Source organism: Budorcas taxicolor, chromosome 10, assembly GCF_023091745.1.
Source record: "Budorcas taxicolor isolate Tak-1 chromosome 10, Takin1.1, whole genome shotgun sequence".
Classification (NCBI taxonomy): Eukaryota; Metazoa; Chordata; class Mammalia; order Artiodactyla; family Bovidae; genus Budorcas; species Budorcas taxicolor.
The window spans coordinates 65,185,186-65,202,949 of NC_068919.1; the positions used below are offsets into that span (position 1 = coordinate 65,185,186).

The 17,764-nt window shown below is 39.0% G+C and overlaps 1 protein-coding gene across 1 annotated transcript; it reads left to right on the top strand.

Annotated features, from left to right (window-relative positions):
- Positions 1–242: 242 nt before the first annotated feature.
- On the top strand, positions 243–17,404 carry CDKN3 (cyclin dependent kinase inhibitor 3). Its single transcript, XM_052646995.1, has 8 exons — positions 243–251; positions 3,129–3,211; positions 4,464–4,519; positions 4,974–5,018; positions 7,399–7,621; positions 11,304–11,335; positions 13,652–13,755; positions 17,318–17,404. The coding sequence occupies exons 1-8, from the start codon at positions 243–245 to the stop codon at positions 17,402–17,404; spliced, it is 639 nt and encodes a 212-aa protein (XP_052502955.1).
- The last annotated feature ends 360 nt before the right edge of the window (positions 17,405–17,764 follow it).

Below are 17,764 nucleotides of genomic sequence, written 5' to 3' on the forward strand. Positions count from 1 at the left end.
CGCGTCTTTCAAAGGCCTCCTACGAACCAATGAGCGGTTAGAGGCCGAGCCAGGGCGCCCGGGGGCAGAGTAAGAAACAGGAAGTGGGGGTCCGATTGGTTTCAAGAAGACGCCTCGCCCCACCTCACAGCAGGATGTACCAATGAGCTGAGTAGAAGGGCTGGCTCGGCTCGGGGCGGAGGCTGAGATACCCGTGCTGCCTGAGGGAGGTGGTGGCCGATCAGGACGTGGGGTGGCCCGCAATGAAGCCGGTGAGTGGGGCCGGGGATTGGAGGAACGGAGCCGCAGGAATGGGAGCGGTCCTGAGGCCAGTTCTTGAGCCTGGGGACAGCCCGGGCCTGGCTGCCGCACAACTCTCTCAGTAACTGTCCAGGCTAGGGGAGGCGGCGCTATCCCCGGACCTGCGAGGATGACAGCAAAGGAACAGGGTAGGTGGCTGGCCAGGGGAAGACGGACATTCGCTACGCGCCTGTTGAGGGCTGTGAGCTGTCGCATACAGGGTCTCCTAAGCCTCGGCGACATCCCTGACAGAAAGGGCTGAGTCCCATTTTAAGAAGGAAACTGAGGCGTAGAGAGCTTGTGTCTCCGTGCATCATTCAGACCGATACCCCAGTTCCAAAGCATATTCCGGGCTGCCTGGGCCCCCTGAGAAGCAGTCCTCACCGCTGACGGGGAAAACTTTATGAAAGATGATTAACAAACCCCGCTTGTGGGTGTGTCACGACTGTCACCATGCCACAGGGCCACCAAGCACTGCTTCCCTTTCCCTGGCGTTCAGAATCTCTGGGCTCAAGGAAGCAGAAACGTCCAGCTCTGTTAGGATTTGTAAACCTGGGTGGGAAAGTCTGAGTGAAGGGGCCACACAAATTGAAACGCAAATCACCAGAACTGCCTTAAAGAGAAAGAAAGAAAAAGCAGGCTTAAGGACCAGAAACACCACCTGACCCACATCACCTACCACCATGGTTGACAACCCCCTGAAGGGTCTCCCTTTGCGTTGACTTGACAATAACAATACAGATAGATCCAAAGCAACTCAAATCCACAGCCTAAATTGACTCTGTAACGTGATCTTGTAGTAACAAACAAGACCATTACAGAATATAGCTTCAGAGCTAGAAAAGACATTAAGCGGTTATACTTGCTAATCCCTGTGTTTCAACGTGGAGGGACATCAGCTGTCACTTGTCCCCAGGAGGGGGAGAGTGAATGATCTGATTCCTGTTTGGGAGGAGCTGAACTCAAGGAACTCATTCTTTCCTTCCCTTCTCTTCACAGAGAGTACTTTCTAGGGTGCTGTCTGCCACAGGGTGGGGGAGGGGAGCTGAATTGTCCATCACTGCTGGTGCCTAAGTGGATAAGTCCAATTCTGAAGTGAAGAATTGACAAGCCCACTTGACCTCAGCTTTAAAGCCGCATCCTCCATCTGACCCTCCATAATAAAACTGACATATTGATCTCCATACCTCTCTAGTGTCTCATCCTTCAATTGGCTCCAACTAGGAAGTAGAAGAAAGGTGTGTTTTTTTAATTGGCCTTATAACACAAATCTTCCGTGTAGAAATTCTTCTCACACGATTGAGTTTTGACTTCTTAGATTAGCACACAAAGTCCATCTCAATCTCTCTAGTTCGGTCATTCACAAAGTTAGGGGCAAGTTATTGCATCTATACTTCCCACCCTGCTCCCCAATCAAACTACTAGGCTGTATGGGGGTTATCTTTAGAGAAATGAGAAAGCTACTTCTTTAGCTTCCTCTCCTCTGCTCTGATGTCACAATTCCTGAATACAGCTGGCCCTCAGTATCCACAGATGCAGAGGAACAACTGTACCATTTTGGTTTTTTTGTAAGGGACTTGACCATCAAGGAGAGTTATGACCAACCTAGATAGCATATTAAAAAGCAGAGACATTACTTTGCCAACAAAGGTCCGTCTAGTCAAGGCTATGGTTTTTCCAGTGGTCATGTATGGATGTGAGAGTTGGACTGTGAAGAAAGCTGAGCACCAAAGAATTGATCTTTTGAATTGTGGTGTTGGAGAAGACTCTTGAGAGTCCCTTGGACTGCAAGGAGATCCAACCAGTCCATTCTAAAGGAGATCAGTCCTGGGTGTTCATTGGAAGCACTGATGCTAAAGCTGAAACTCCAATACTTTGGCCACCTCATGTGAAGAGTTGACTCATTGGAAAAGACTCTGATGCTGGGAGGGATTGGGGGCAGGAGGAGAAGGGGACGACAGAGGATGAGATGGCTGGATGGCATCACCGACTCAATGGACATGAGTTTGAGTAGACTCCGGGAGTTGGTGATGGACAGGGAGGCCTGGCGTGCTGTGATTCATGGGGTTGCAAAGAGTCGGACACGACTGAGCGACTGAACTGAACTGACCATCAGGGGATTTTGGAACCCATGGAGTGTGTATGGGTGAGGGGGGTTGCTCCTGGAACCAACCAGTCCCCACTCGGATGCTGAGGGACTATACTGTACACAAGCATATGTGGTTTTAGTGTTTTGTCTTAATTGCCTTAACTTCTCTATCAGCCTGAAAACCTCCTGCTCTTCCATCAAAATCCAACTAATGGATCTCTCCTATGTGAAGCTTTCTCCAACTCCCTAAGCAGTCACTAGCTTCTCTGCTCTGAAGGTCATAGTTCATGCTTCCATTTTAGCACTTCTAACTTTTTTGAATCTATGTACACATTGTCTCGCCAACTATACTGAAGGCAGGCTATTTAGTTTATGGATCTTTGCATCTCCAAAGCTTGGCAAATGAAAGTGTCCAAGAAGTGTTTGTGAAAAATAAATATCCTCACTTTATAGTTTTGGAAAACTGAGATCCAGTAGAAACTGACATCACTTGTCTGAGCTTATACAGTAACTGGCAGAGTCAAGACCAGACAACAGGCTTCTTGGTTCCCACTGTAACACTCTTTCCACTGCATAGTCCTGTAATTATTAATAGGATGGTAAACAGCAATAGTTTATTATTGATATTACTGATCTCTGATATTCCAGGTTGAACAAATTGCAAATATGCCTCAGTGCGTGTTTAAGCAAGGCTCAGTTTTGCTAAAACTATATGCAAATATTCTTTACGGTTATTTAATATAATTGATTTCTTTTGAAGCCTAGTTCAATGCAAACAAGTGAGTTTGACTCATCAGATGAAGAGCCTATTGAAGATGAACAGACTCCAATTCAGATATCATGGTATGTTAACATTTCTGAGAGTTAATGAGCTAAAATATTTGAGGTGTACATCATAATCTTTGTATAATTTAGTCTATATATTGTAAATGATTTTCTTCTGATGATTATATAATTCTTATCTTTTTATATCTATGACAGAATAAGATTTTTTGGAAGAGGGGAGGTGGGAGTGGTAGGAGTTCCTTCCTTATTCATTGAGAAAACCGTAATAGAAATGAGTTAAGATTGCAATGACCTCCCATTTAGTACCAAAACCTTCTTATTCTTTCATGACAAAGGAATAGTGTATGAAATATAGAATGAGATATTCTATGTCATCCTTTATTCAAATCCTAGAACTACTTGCCACAGTAGTGCATCTACCAGCAGATCCTGTTTAAGATAAAAGCCAAATTACCATAGATACATTAACAAAGCAAATGTTTTTATAGAAAATCAGCTTCTAAATCTTAGCAGTGACTTACATCAGATTCTCTACAACCAGCAATCAAATGCTTCCTCTTATCCTTATAAAGGTAATAATCTCTCTAATCAAGAGGGAAAAAGTGTTGGCCCTATAGTTATTTTATTCTGCCATCAAATAGCAATTACTTTTCATTTCCCTTTCTAAACCCCCTTTAGACTCAAAAACTTATCTAATTTTCAGTCAGGTAGTATTTATATGATACCCCCTCTTTTCCTCTAAACTCATCTCTTTTGCAGACAAGGTAAGCCTCTGCCTCCTTTGTCCCTGAGTACTGCAAACTGGGAATAGGATTTCTTAAAATTATTTCATTTTAACCAAAATCCATTACACAAAGAATAGGTGGCCTGTGGTTTTTATTCTATGAACTTGTATCTGTTTAAGGAAGTCCTATACAGAAATCTGGAGATGAAACTGTCAAAATGCTCATTTTCAGCTTATTACCTAAGGTTACTAATACAAAACATCTCAGTAACATACTGCAGGATAATTTAAGTACACTTTATACTAGCTGTAGGTAATCTTGGCATTACTATGTTTAAGTTAGTTTAAATAAGTTTGCCACTTTTAAGACTTAAATTCAACAAAGCAAATGATAAGTCCCTATTTTAAAACTCCTAGTCTTTCCAAGCCTTTTTATGGCAAACACGTTGATACTTAACTGTGAATTTTTGTTTTGTGACTGCTATAAAACTTTAAAACACCTTTGTTCAGGGCCCAGCACACATGTTCGTGTAAATGTCCATCTATGACTTTAAATTGAACTTGATAAGGTTTTCTTCCTTTCAGGCTACCCCTGTCACGAGTGAATTGTTCTCAGTTTCTTGGTTTATGTGCTCTTCCAGGTAGGTGACACTACTCATCTATTAGAAATAATTTTTGTGTCAGCTAGCACAGCATTCTCTGTACTGAGGAGTAAGAGAATTTCACAGACTATCAGCATAGGAACTCAGTTCTGGAAACCCTGTTGGTGGGCTTTTGATAAAGGAACATACGTCTCTTCTTCAGCCCTCCAACCCCACATTCACAGGTCTACATTTCTGATTTACCTATCTTAAATGTAACATGGGAGTACAACATGAGGCTAAAGACTACAGCCAGGTTCTTGTTACAGAAGTCTGAATCCCTGGAATTATATTCCTAAGAATATAAGAAATTGAAATTCACATTCCAAATGGAATTGGTGCATATAAATGATCATGTGTAATGATTTTCTACAGTAGCTATATATGTGTTTAAATATATTTGTTATTTATGGCCAAAAACTGACTCTTTGACTTGCCTTGTCATTACTTACAGGTTGCAAATTTAAAGATGTTAGAAGAAATATCCAAAAAGATACAGGTAGGTGTAATATGAGAAAACCATCTTAACAGGTTTTTAAAAAATAATACTGAAAATCTCTTTGTCATAAAGAACAAACTGTAGTCTCTTCTGAATTTTCACAGAAATGTTCAGTATTTCATTAAGTTTCAAACTATAGACTTATTCTAATATATGAAGATGTATTTGTGACGAGCAAAGAGAACTATCGTGTACTAAACATGGTGCTGTTTTTCACTAATTGTTGTCATTTTGTGCATATAAACTGTTTTTGAGGTTAGAATGTATAAGTTGGAGGGAGAAAAGTAATGTAATAGAAAACTGGAATTGCAATGCCTAGAACTTTGAACATACTGTTCTTTGCAGACTTCACTGTATTGGAAATTAAGCCTGAGTTGGGAACCCAGAGGTAGTATTGAAATTGTCTATCCCAGACAGAAAATTTACAGAACCAGGGTATAGGTAGAAAAGATGGAATAGGATCTGATCTCCACATGCCCAAAGATATTCATAGCCTGAAGTTTAATAATCCTACAAATACACTGATAATCTACCCTGATTTGGCATTTATAAATTCCATACTAACAAATTTAGATTTTCAAAATATTTTTTTCTGGTTGACCTGGAATATCTCAAGCTTACTTGACCTACCAATGTCCTTATAATAAACCAAAGCAAAAATGTATATATTGTTCGATTCTGATTACTATAGATTTTATAAATCTCAAAGTTCTTTCCTTGTTATCCTAGAATATCAATTTGCTAATATACTTTTTTTAATTTACCTCCCAAAAAAGACTTAAAAGACTAATAGATTAGTTGATGCTTGCAGTATTTGTAAAGATTTTCTGCTCTAGAGATATCCACCTTGGTAGGCAATTTCCATTTGGAGAACAATCATTTATGTCATGAGCAAAATAACATTTAAATCATTGGTTCAAGAAATAATCTTGCACACTCTGGAAAGCCCTATTCATTTAGTCTCTTCTGTGAAAGGAGTTTCCAGTTTTTTTTACCAAAACTTTTTTTCTTCCAATGACATCAGTGGAATCCAACATACAAAACAGATAACAGTGTTTGAAGGGGGAGATGTAGACTCTCCTAGCAGCACTTCCTGTCTCCTTCCTCAGAGTCCTTTCTGGAAAAGCTGAAATCTACTAATCCAACGTAAATAATAGAAATTATTCAATGTGTACAGGAGGCAAATAGGAAATTATCTACTCTCCTAAAAATGGTTAAGTATGTCAACTACATGTTAAACCCTTTTACAAGTACAAAAGCATAATAGTATTATCTAGAACAGCTGTCCTTAGAAACATCCTGGGAACCACAAATAGAAGCCATATATGCACTTTGACATTTTCTAGGGGCCACGTTAAAAAAGTAAAAACAGGTAAAGTTAACTCATTTCAGTGGGTTTTAAGTATAAAACAAATTATTAATGAGATAGGGGTGTTTTTGTTCTGTACTTGGTCTTTGAAATCATATATGTATTTTACATTTACAATACATCTCAAATGGACTAGCCATAATTCAAGTACAGGTTTAGCATTTCATGATAAAAGTACTTTGTACTTAAAATAGCTAAATGTCCTTGGATTTGGTTGGCGGGGAGAGAAAAAGAGGAATCAGATGAGCCAGAATTATTCATTATGAACCAAATGCTCTGTGGTGAATATTGCCACGAGGAAGCTCCAGTAAACAGAATGATGTGTAGCTTGGTTGCTACACGTTGCTGTTCAGAATGACTGTTGCTTGGTTCATATCATTACCCTGAAACTCACTAGGTCATATAATTTTCATACAGCTAATGCTTTTATTTCCTTGAAACCCTAGTTCATAAAATTAAATGCATAATTGTGTGGTACAGTGCAAATATAAGAGAATACAAGAGCTCAGGCACCATGGCTATGCTGGAGATTTTATATACAATGCTTAGGGTGAAACAAAACAGTTTTAAACATAGCAAACAAGGTTGATTTGGTGAGAAGGAAACAGGGAAAATGTGCTCTCATTCCTTCCTATTTTGAAATATTAGATGTTTTAAAATTTAAAGCAGTTATTTATTATAAAAATTATTTTTCAAAGCAGCAATACTACTGACATTTCAAAATCCAATAAAAGGTATTTTGACTTATAAAGTCAGATCTCATTTTAATCATGTTTTGGTTCAGATGTTTCTAATTCCTATTTGTGTGTAGTTACTTTTTACCCTAGTTTGAAGACAGATCATCATTGTTTTAGGTTATCAATAAGCACTTCAAAGTTAACAGGTTATCATTTGTTATTTACTTAATTTGTTCAGCTTAAGGGACTTAACTTCATATTTTCCCTCCTGACTGTATTTAAATTTATAATGTTTTGTCCATGTGTGTCCTTGTGTATCTCGGTCTATTGGCAGAAGAACTAAAGAGCTATGGTATACAAGACATATTTGTTTTCTGCACCAGAGGGGAACTATCAAAATACAGAGTTCCAAACCTTTTGGATCTCTACCATCAGTATGGAATTATCACTCATCACCATCCAATTCCAGATGGAGGGACTCCTGACATCACCAGCTGCTGTGAAATTATGGAGGAGCTTGAAGTTTGCCTTAAAAATAACCGAAAAACCTTAATACAGTACGTTCTCCTTTTCTCCATATAATACGTGAGAAATGTCCCAGTCAAAAATGATTTGTCAAATTATTGCATCTGTATGCACTTATTACCTACCTTATATTTCATTGCAAAGATTTAAAGGAGGTAACACTTGAAAAGTCCTGCACAATGCCTGGCACAGAGCAAGCACTCAGATATTTGCCATGATGATTTTTGAAGAGTAAGGACAATGAATGAGTAGATTGGGAAATTTTTAGACTAGGGTAACAGGCTTTTGTTTTTTTCCTTTTCCTTTTGCCTTAGACCTTTACTCATAATTTGGGGATACTATCCTTCCCAAAAAGGTCAAGGTGTCATTCTTATTATATAACAACACCTTAACTATCAGTCAACCTTTCAGTTACTTTCTTCCAACAGCAAGAAAGTCAATTTTTTAAAACATTAGCAGCAAAGGAATCATCCCTAACCCATGAGCAATCCTAAAAACAGGACTTGAAAATTTTATTTGATGATATGACTTTGCTATCTTTAAGAAAGAGAAAAGAGACTCGCAATTTTTGTCAGTAGTTGTACATAAGCTACTGGTATCAAAGTTTAAAACAAAATGAATTAAGGGAGAAAAAAGGGAGAGAAGAAAAAACCTTCAAGAAAGGAAGACAGCAACAATCAGCAGTAGACAGTAATACTGCAAAGACTCAAAGTGGTGTCATGGAAAGTAACGTAGTTATGCCAGAGGTGAGCCCCACAAAGCAGAGGGGAACCAGCTACAGAGAGAAAACTAGTCCTTCTTTGTGATTGTATTTTTTTTTTCTTTTTTGATATCTTAGTCTGTGTAATCCTTTCTGGAGCCACACAGGACATTAAGTAGTGCGATACCTCAAAAGCTCTAAGGTCACTACTATGGGCTAGAAAGTATATAAACTATACCAAATAACATAGTCTCAGGGCACCTATTGAAAGAGCAAGCCCAGCCAGCTTCTCTTGCCTTAGATCAAGAGTTCTGGGGCTTCACACCAATAGTTTATGTTTTTAAAAACAAACCAACCTAGTACAGAGGTCTTTGGGAACACACTTCTGTTTATCACCAAACTAAATCCTGATGTAGAGAACTGTAAAGCAGGGGAGAAAGAACTAGAACTCATTTTATATCCTAGTTTCCAAACTTACTCTATAGAAAAACATCACCTCTCATCTAGTACTAATTGTAGAAACACAATTTTAGAATAAATACAGTTATCTATGATAAATTTGCTGATAAGTCTAAGTAAAATAGCATTAGATACATGGAGTTGGTGAAAAAATAATTTACAATTTTGGGACCCATTTTTGAAACAAATTCTGTGATTTTTTTTCCCCCCAAATCTTTGAAAGTTTCTGCCAAAATATTACTAGAAATCAAACTAGCTCAATTTAGAGAAGCTTAAATTCTACTCTAGCAGGTTCCAGCAAACCAAATGCTCTGATGTTTGAACACAAACAGGATGGAAAGGTGAATGGGCAGTCTTGCTTATGTCGAATGCTTCGGGCTCCCATAAAATAAAGCATCTGATGACTAGAAATTTTCATTATCCTAGACTTTTCAAAAGTGTCCCTACAGTGACTAATGTTTGTTCAGACAAAGAAGATTTTATTTTCATTCTCCCATCCTTGAGTGCTGATATTGCTAGACAGCTCTGGAGTTTATTCCTCAGAAACAGCATCCGGTAAACTTTTTTTCCTGTTCTGTTTTCTATCTGTGCTGCCTGACTGCTGTCCTGGGGCTTCTTGCTCCTTTGTAAAGCCTGGGTAGATCCCTTCCTGCCTTGTTCCTACCTCCTGGTAGTGGCCGGCAATCCTTGGCATATCCTGGCTTGTAACTGCATCACTCCACTCCCTGCCTCTGTCATCACTTGACAGAGCGTGTCTGTGTTTTCATATGGAGTTTCCTCTTAGAAGGACACCACTCAGAGTGGATTGGGCTTCCTTGGTGACTCAGACAGTAAAGAATCTGCCTGCAATACAGGACACCCAAGGTTCAATCGTTGGGTCAGGAAGATCCCCTGGAGAAGGGAACAGCAACCCACTCCAGTATTCTTGCCTGGAGAATTCCATAGACAGAGGAGCCTGCCAGGCTACAGACCATGGGGTCACAAAAAGTCAGACACGACTGAGCAACTAACAAAAATGTTAGGTCACATTCATCGTACCACAGATTAGGTACATATCTTTCCAGGGACACAGTTCAACCCAGTGTATGAAGCATTGTATACGAAATATTATGAATACAAAGCACACACTCTGAGATGCAGTTCCACCCTCAAAGAAACCACAGCTAACGACGCTATCACAAAAGTGTAATAATACTCAAACAGATGTATATGCCACAGTACACAAGATGGCAGTAGTTTCTGTGGGGGGACAGAGGCACTTCAGAAGTTGAAATTTGAGCTAGATTTTGAAGGATAAGTAGGAATCAACCAAACAGAGGAGGAACGATAAAGGCAGCAAGAGATATAAGTGGTACATTTTAATCTTACAGAAAGCCACTGAAATAGTCTCTTTCTGTCTGTATACAGTAGAGCCTCATCTCTGAAACAGGCCTATAGCCAGGACACTGTAAAAAGCAAGTTCATCAGTTACCCAGGGGTCAGTACCTGTTTGATCCCCTGTCTCACATCCTGTCACAAGACACCTATCTACAGTTCTATGTATACACCACTGCAACTGATGTACTTGATGAGTTGCCAGCACCTAAATGGAATCAGTACACTCTCTTAGAAAAGTCAGGAAGTGTCTAATACACTTTTTTAGGATCTTTGAAACTGATTAAAGTGAATGTTTTCATTGCTTTAAGAATTGATCCTCATTTTCCTAGAAAATCCATTATATAGAACTGCTCATTTCTTCACAATGCTACATAATAGCAGCTAATGTTCATTTATTTCTTACTCTGTGCCAAGCTCTGTTGTAAGCTTTACAAATGTTACCCATTCAATCCTCACTATGACATAGATACTGTTGCTGCCCCCATCATATAGGTGAAAAGCCTGAGGCCCAGAGAGGTTAAATAACTTAGGCTGACACATCTAATAAGTGACAGTCATGATTCTCAGCCCCAGGCCATGGGGCTCCAGAGCCCAAGCTCTAAACCTACAGGATACACTACTTCTGTACTCTTATTACATGACTGAAGAGTTATTTATATGGATTTGTCTCACAACTACTAAGGTTTTATTTAGAGAAAAATAAAGAGGCAGTTGGTAAAACTAGTCTGATTTCTATCAATTTAGTAACATGTTACACTCCTCAGATGTTGAAAGTGAAGGTGGCTCATGACTCTGTGACCCCATGCAATTCTCTAGGCCAGAATACTCGAGTGGATAGCTGTTCCCTTCTCCAGGTGATCTTCTCAACCCAGGGATCAAACCAGGTCTTCCACACTGCAGGCGGATTCTTTACCAGCTGAACTACCAGATGTTGCAAAAGGTCAATAAAAAGGTTTTGCTTTCCTTGGCCCTTTGAGGTACACAGAATACCTCCCAGCAAATACATAAGCATACTTTGCTCTTGACTGATTCATTCCAAGATACTTATTAATCTCCGTGGGTGCAAGGCACTGTGCTAGGCATTAGACTAGAAATAGAAGGCAGAAAGAGCAAGTCTCTATATAATTGTTGGGATGGAATAAAAATATACAAACTTCAAAACTGTATTTCCCTTTCAGCTGTTATGGAGGACTTGGGAGATCTTGTCTTGGTAAGAAATGAATTTCCATTATTCAGTTTTTGTTTTTTACCTCGAAGTAGGAAAACTCATTTTTCTGGGCCATATGCTCACTTTGTATGAAAGTCAGACAAAACATAATATATGTCTACTAAGACCCAAAGGATTACTTAAGGCCCTACATTTAGTGTTCCTTAGAAATCTTGGGTGAGAGTGGAGTGGGAGGTGTTTTCAGCATTGTTTTAGAGGATTCTGGAAAACAATTTTTATGTCTTAGCACCTGCCTTCTTATGTTTTATTTTCTAATATCTTCCCTATGCAGGTATTATGATACAGTAACTTCTAAATATCCATGAGTAACATGGCATAAAAACCTTAGTTAATATGTTAACAAGTATGTTGGAAAAATAGCTAATGAAATAACACAGTGGGAGTAACAATTATTCCTTTTAGTGTTGGACAGTATCAAAATTACAAACTTTTGTGTAAAGATACTATCAGGATGAAAGACAACCCACAGAATGGGAGAAAATATTTGCAAACCATGTATCTGATAAGGGACTTACCTAGACTACATAAAGAACTCCTCAGTTCAGTTCAGTTCAGTCGCTCAGTCGTGTCCGACTCTTTGCGACCCCATGAATCCTACAACTCAATAAAAAGACAGACACCGCAGTTAAAAACTGAGCAAAGGATATGAGCAGACATTTCTCCAAACAAAATACACAAATCACTAATTAGCACACAGAAAAATGCTCAGCATCTTAGTCATCAGAGAAATGCAAATCAAAACCACAATGAGATACCACCTAACACCCATTAGGATGGCTATTATCCAAAAAATGGAAAGCAAGAGTTGGCAAGGGTGTAGAGCCAACTGGAAACTTACTACTCTGCTGCTTGGAATGAAAAATGGTGCAGCTGCTTTGGAAAATAGCCAGGCAGTCCCTCCTCCTCCTTACCCATCGAGTTACTGTCCGACCCAGCAATTTCACTCCTATGTATATAGCCAAAAGAAATGAAAACATGTTCACACAAAACTTACAAACATTTATAGCCATATTATTTATGACAGCCAAAAAATGGAAAAGCCTAAATGTCCACATCAACTGACAAATGGATAAACAAAATGTATAGCCGTACAGTGGAATATTATTCAGCTATAAAAAAGGATTCTCCGTCCATGGGATTCTCCAGGCAAGAATACTGGAGTGGGTTGCCATTTCCTTCTCCTTCACTCACTCACTCAAACCCTTCAGTGTGGTACTTCCTGAAGAGGGAAAGCAGAAGATGCTAATTTTTTATGTAGAATATGACAAAATGAGTGATTCTGACCCTTCCTGTTAGCCAGTGGTCATTATTTTCTAACTTGTCCCCCTCATTATGTGAAATCATGTTTCTAGAATTTGACCATATTTTTGTTTTGCCCTCATACGATGATAATCCTATTTCCCATTATAATGAGTAAATTATCAGTTTAGGTATTCATAAACCTATTGGCCGGAGAAGGCAATGGCACCCCACTCCAGTACTCTTGCCTGGAAAATCCCATGGACGGAGGAGCCTGGTAGGCTGCAGTCCATGGGGTTGCGAAGAGTCAGACATGACTGAGCGACTTCACTTTCACTTTTCACTTTCATGCACTGGAGAAGGAAATGACAACCCACTCCAGTGTTCTTGCCTGGAGAATCCCAGGGACGGCAGAGCCTGATGGGCTGCCGTCTATGGGGTCGCACAGAGTCGGACACGACTGAAGTGACTTAGCAGCAGCAGCAGCAGCATAAAAAAGGAATGAAGTACATGCCACCATATGTAAATATCTTGAACACATAATGCTAAGTGAAAGAAGTCAATCACAAAAGACAACATATGATTCCATTTATTTGAAATGTCTAGAACAGGCAAATCCATAAAAACAGAAAGTAGATTAAATGTTGCTTAGGGGAGGGGTAACAGGATGATGAGTGATGGGGGATGATAACAAAAGGGTACAGGGTTTCTTCCTGAGGTAATGAAAATATTCTGAAACTGTGGCAAGGGCTGCACTAAAATCCACTAAACTATATACTTTCGATGAATGGTGGGATATGAATTTTAATCAATCAATAGAGCAGTTTTAATAAAAAAGAATGAAGCCAGTGTTAAATTTTAATTCAACTGCAGTCATTTAAAATCATAATTTAACTGTCAAAAACACACACTAAAGTCTTAGTCTTTTAATTCATTTCAAACAATTATAGCAAACTCAGTCTTCTGCACAGCAGAAGTCTAAACTAAATATGAATTGTTGTACCCCATCATCAGTTTATAATATACATAATATATGCTTTTTCTCTCATGTTCTATTAGTAGCTGCTTGTCTCCTCCTATACCTGTCTGACACAGTATCACCGCAGCAAGCCATCGACAGTCTGAGGGACCTGAGAGGATCTGGAGCAATACAGACCATAAAAGTAAGAAGGGTGACTGTTCTCATGAGGCTGTGGTTAGGGACGAACTGTCACAGTGCAACATGTCCTCAAAGGGGCCATGAAAATCCAAAGCATCCTATTATCCATGTATCACCTGTTTTTATTTTGACTTTTTAAATTTACATTTAAATAAGTTCAACTTTTCCAAACAAAATAATGAAAAATTATCAACTTTCCAGTTCATTCTTCCAGGATTCCTTTTCAGTTTTTGCCCATTCAGTTCTGGGAATGAATTCTGTCACCTGGAAAAATGAGGCAATTTTTACTATAAAATTGGTAGTTTCCTGGGTAGACTTTTGACCTTAAAGTAGCTCATGAAAATCCTCTTATGGTATCATTAAACATTTAGCAAACACAGATGAATGACTAATAGAAAAAAAATGTAAAGTCATTCTAGTTATCCTTTGCTGTGACTAACCAAAGTGACATCTTTCCATTACTTTCTCTTTAAAACCAAAAACACTGAGTAGCAGTGCCCCAAGGATATTACTGATTTGTAGATCTGTAATGCCAACAGAAAAATACACCCAACTGAATGCAGAGTTCCAGAAAATAGCAAGGAGAGATAAGAAAGCCTTCTTAAGTAACCAATGAAAAGAAATAGCGGAAAACAATAGAATGGGAAGACTAGAGATCTCTTTAAGAAAAACTGGAGTTACCAAGGGAACATTTCATTCAAAGATGGGCACAATAAAGGACAGAAACTGTATGGACCTAACAGAAGCAGAAGATATTAAGAAGAGGTGGCAAGAATACACAGAACTATACAAAAAAGATAGTAATGACCCAGATAACCACAATGGTGTGCTCACCTAGAACCAGACATCCTGCAGTGTGAAGTCAAATGGATCTTAGGAAGCATTACTACAGACAAAACTAGTGGAGGTAATGGAATCCCAGCTGAGCTTTAAAAGATGATGCTGTTATAAACTGCTGCACTTATTATGCCAGCAAATCTTTAAAACTCAGCAGTGGCCACAGGACTGGAAAGGTCAGTTTTCATTTCAATCCCAAAGAAAAGCAATGCCAAAGAATGTTCAAATTACCATCCAATTGCACTCATCTCACATGCCAGCAAGATTTTACTTAAAACCCTTCAAGCTAGGCTTCAGCAGTATGTGAACCCAGAACCTCCAGATGTACAAGCTGGATTTAGAAACGGCAGAGGAACCAGAGATCATATCTCCAACATACACTGGATCATAGAAAAAGCAAGAGAATTCAAAAAAAAAAAAACCATCTGCTTCACTGACAATGCTAAAGCCTTTGACTGTGGATCACAAGCTATGGAAAATTCTTAGAGATGGGAATACCAGGCCACCTTACCTTCCTCCTGAGAACCTGTACGCTGAAAAGAAGCAAGTTAGAACTGGACATGGAACAACAGACTGTTTCCAAATTGGGAAAGGAGTACATCAAGGCTGTATATCGTCACCCTGCTTATTTAACTTATATGCAGAGTACATCATGCAAAATGCTGGGCTAGATGAATCACAAACTGGAATCAAGATTGCCAGGAGAAATATCAGCAACCTCAGATATGCAGGTTATACCACTTTAATGGCAGAAAGTGAAGAGAAACTAAAGTCTTTTGATGAAGGTGTAAGAGAGCCTATCACTTCTTGGCAAATAGATGGGGAAAATGTGGAAACAGTGTCAGATTTCATTTTCTTGGGCTCCAAAATCAATGCAGATGGTGACTGCAGTCACGAAATTAAAAGATGCTTGCTCTTTGGAAGAATAGCTATGTCAAACCTAGACACAGCTTTTTAAAACTTTGGAAAACTTAGCAGTGACAGGGTTTTAAAAAGCAGAGACATCACTTTGCCGACAAAGGTCTGTATAGTCAAAGCTATGGTTTTTCCAGTAGTCAGGAATGGATGTGAGAGTTGGACCATAAAAAAGGCTGAGTGCCAAAGAATTAACACTTTCAAACTGTGGTGCTGGAGAAGACTCTTGAGAGTCCCTTGGACCAGTCAATCCTAAAGGAAATCAACCCTGAATATTCACTGGAAGGGGTGATGCTGAAGCCAACCTTCAGCCACCTGATGAGAAGAGCTGGCTCACTGGAAAAGACTGATGCTGGGAAAAATTGAGGGCAAGAGAAGGGGATCACAGAGGATGAGATAGTTGGATGGCATCACTGATTCAATAGACATGAGCTTGAGGAAACTCAGGGAGATAGTTATGGACAGAGAAGCATGGCATGCAGCAGTTCATGGGGTTGCAAAGAGTTGGATAAGACTTAGCAACAGAACAACAATGCTAACTTGCCTTCCTTTCCCAGTTGCCTGGTCTCAGCTTTAGGACTAAGTCAGAGGAGCAGGTTTGAAAACAGAAGCTCCCTCTTGTCACCTGTTAAAATCAAATGATGCCTCAAATTTAAGATGTTCCCAAGTGTCTCTTTGACAAGAACAAATTACATGGACAAATATATGTATATGTGTGTGTATATGAGTGTTTTGCATCTTTAATCTTAAGCCCACATTGATATGGGCTATTTATCACCTCAGCATTCTGGGGCAAACATGGTTTTTCCATCTCTATGCTGATATAAGTTAAGTTAGCGGTATGCAAACCCAACTTCTCAATAGTAATACAAAATGAGATTTTGGGCAGGGTAAGAATATCCTCCGGGCAGCTGTTAAAAACTCCAAATGAATTAATTAAAGAATCTATTTTGCTTATCTGATAAGATTAGTTATATCAGTATTTGCTATTATGAAAATTGTTCCAAAATGATTTTATCATCACAAAAAGCCAACAACTAAGGCTTCTGTAAACCAAGATATAGATTTTTCTTGAATATACTGTTAATTGCTACAGACAGTGCCCTTCCCTGTGGACTTACTCCCCAGGAGAAAATGCATTAGAAATAGAATACGAGACCTGGTTTCGATCCCTGGGTTGGGAAGATCCGCTGGAGAAGGGAACAGCTACCCACTCCAGTATTCTGGTCTAAAGAATTCCACGGGGTCGCAAAGAGTCGGACACAACTGATCAACTTTCACTTTCACTTCATGTGTTATTTTTAATCTTATTTGCTCCTGCCAGTAAAGAGAGAAACGATTTTACAGACGTAAAATGCTCATCTGTATTTCATGATACCTGCTAATTTTTAGAGATTTTTAAAGCAAGTTTTTCACACTAGATATAGCTTTCGTTGTTGTTTAGTCACTAAGTCATGCCCAACTCTTTGCAACCCCATGGACTGTAGCCCTCCAGGCTGCTCTGGCCATGGGATTTCCAAGGCAACAAAACTGGAGTGGGTTGCCATGCCCTCCTCCAGGGGATCTTCCTGACCTAGAGATCGACCTCGGGTCTTCTGCATTGTAAGTGGATTCTTTACCACTGAGCCATGAGGGAAGCCCTGTACGTAGCTTCACTGAAAGATAAAACTTCCCCAAGATGTAAATACCTCCTTACCCAAAAGGATGTAGAATCATTTTTACCATTATTTTGATTCCTGATTTCAACTAGTATCATGACTAGTCTGGCAATTAGCTTTCTACAATGTATTTCAGTGTATCTTTACTTTTTTCAGCAATATAATTATCTTCATGAGTTCCGGGACAAGCTAGCTGCACACCTTTCATCAAGAAATTCACTATCAAGATCTGTATCTAGATAAAAGAATTTCAAATAGCATATATATATGACCATGTCTGAAATTTGAGTTCTCTAATAGCATTTGTATTGAAACTACATGTTATCAAACTGAATGTAACGAATGTAAATGTACATGTGCAGATATTCCTAAAGCTTTTACTGACAAATTTCATTGTGTCTCTTTCATATCTTATAGGAGATAGAAAAACTGTTAATACAATTTTCCTTTTAAAAATACACCAGCTGTTCTGCTGTATTTTACCTAGAGGTAATGCTGAAAAACAGCATATGGGAAAATATATTTTTATTTTTTTACCACATTCTTACCTCATATTATCATTGGTAATTGCTGGGTGGCATATGACATAGTAACACATATGAA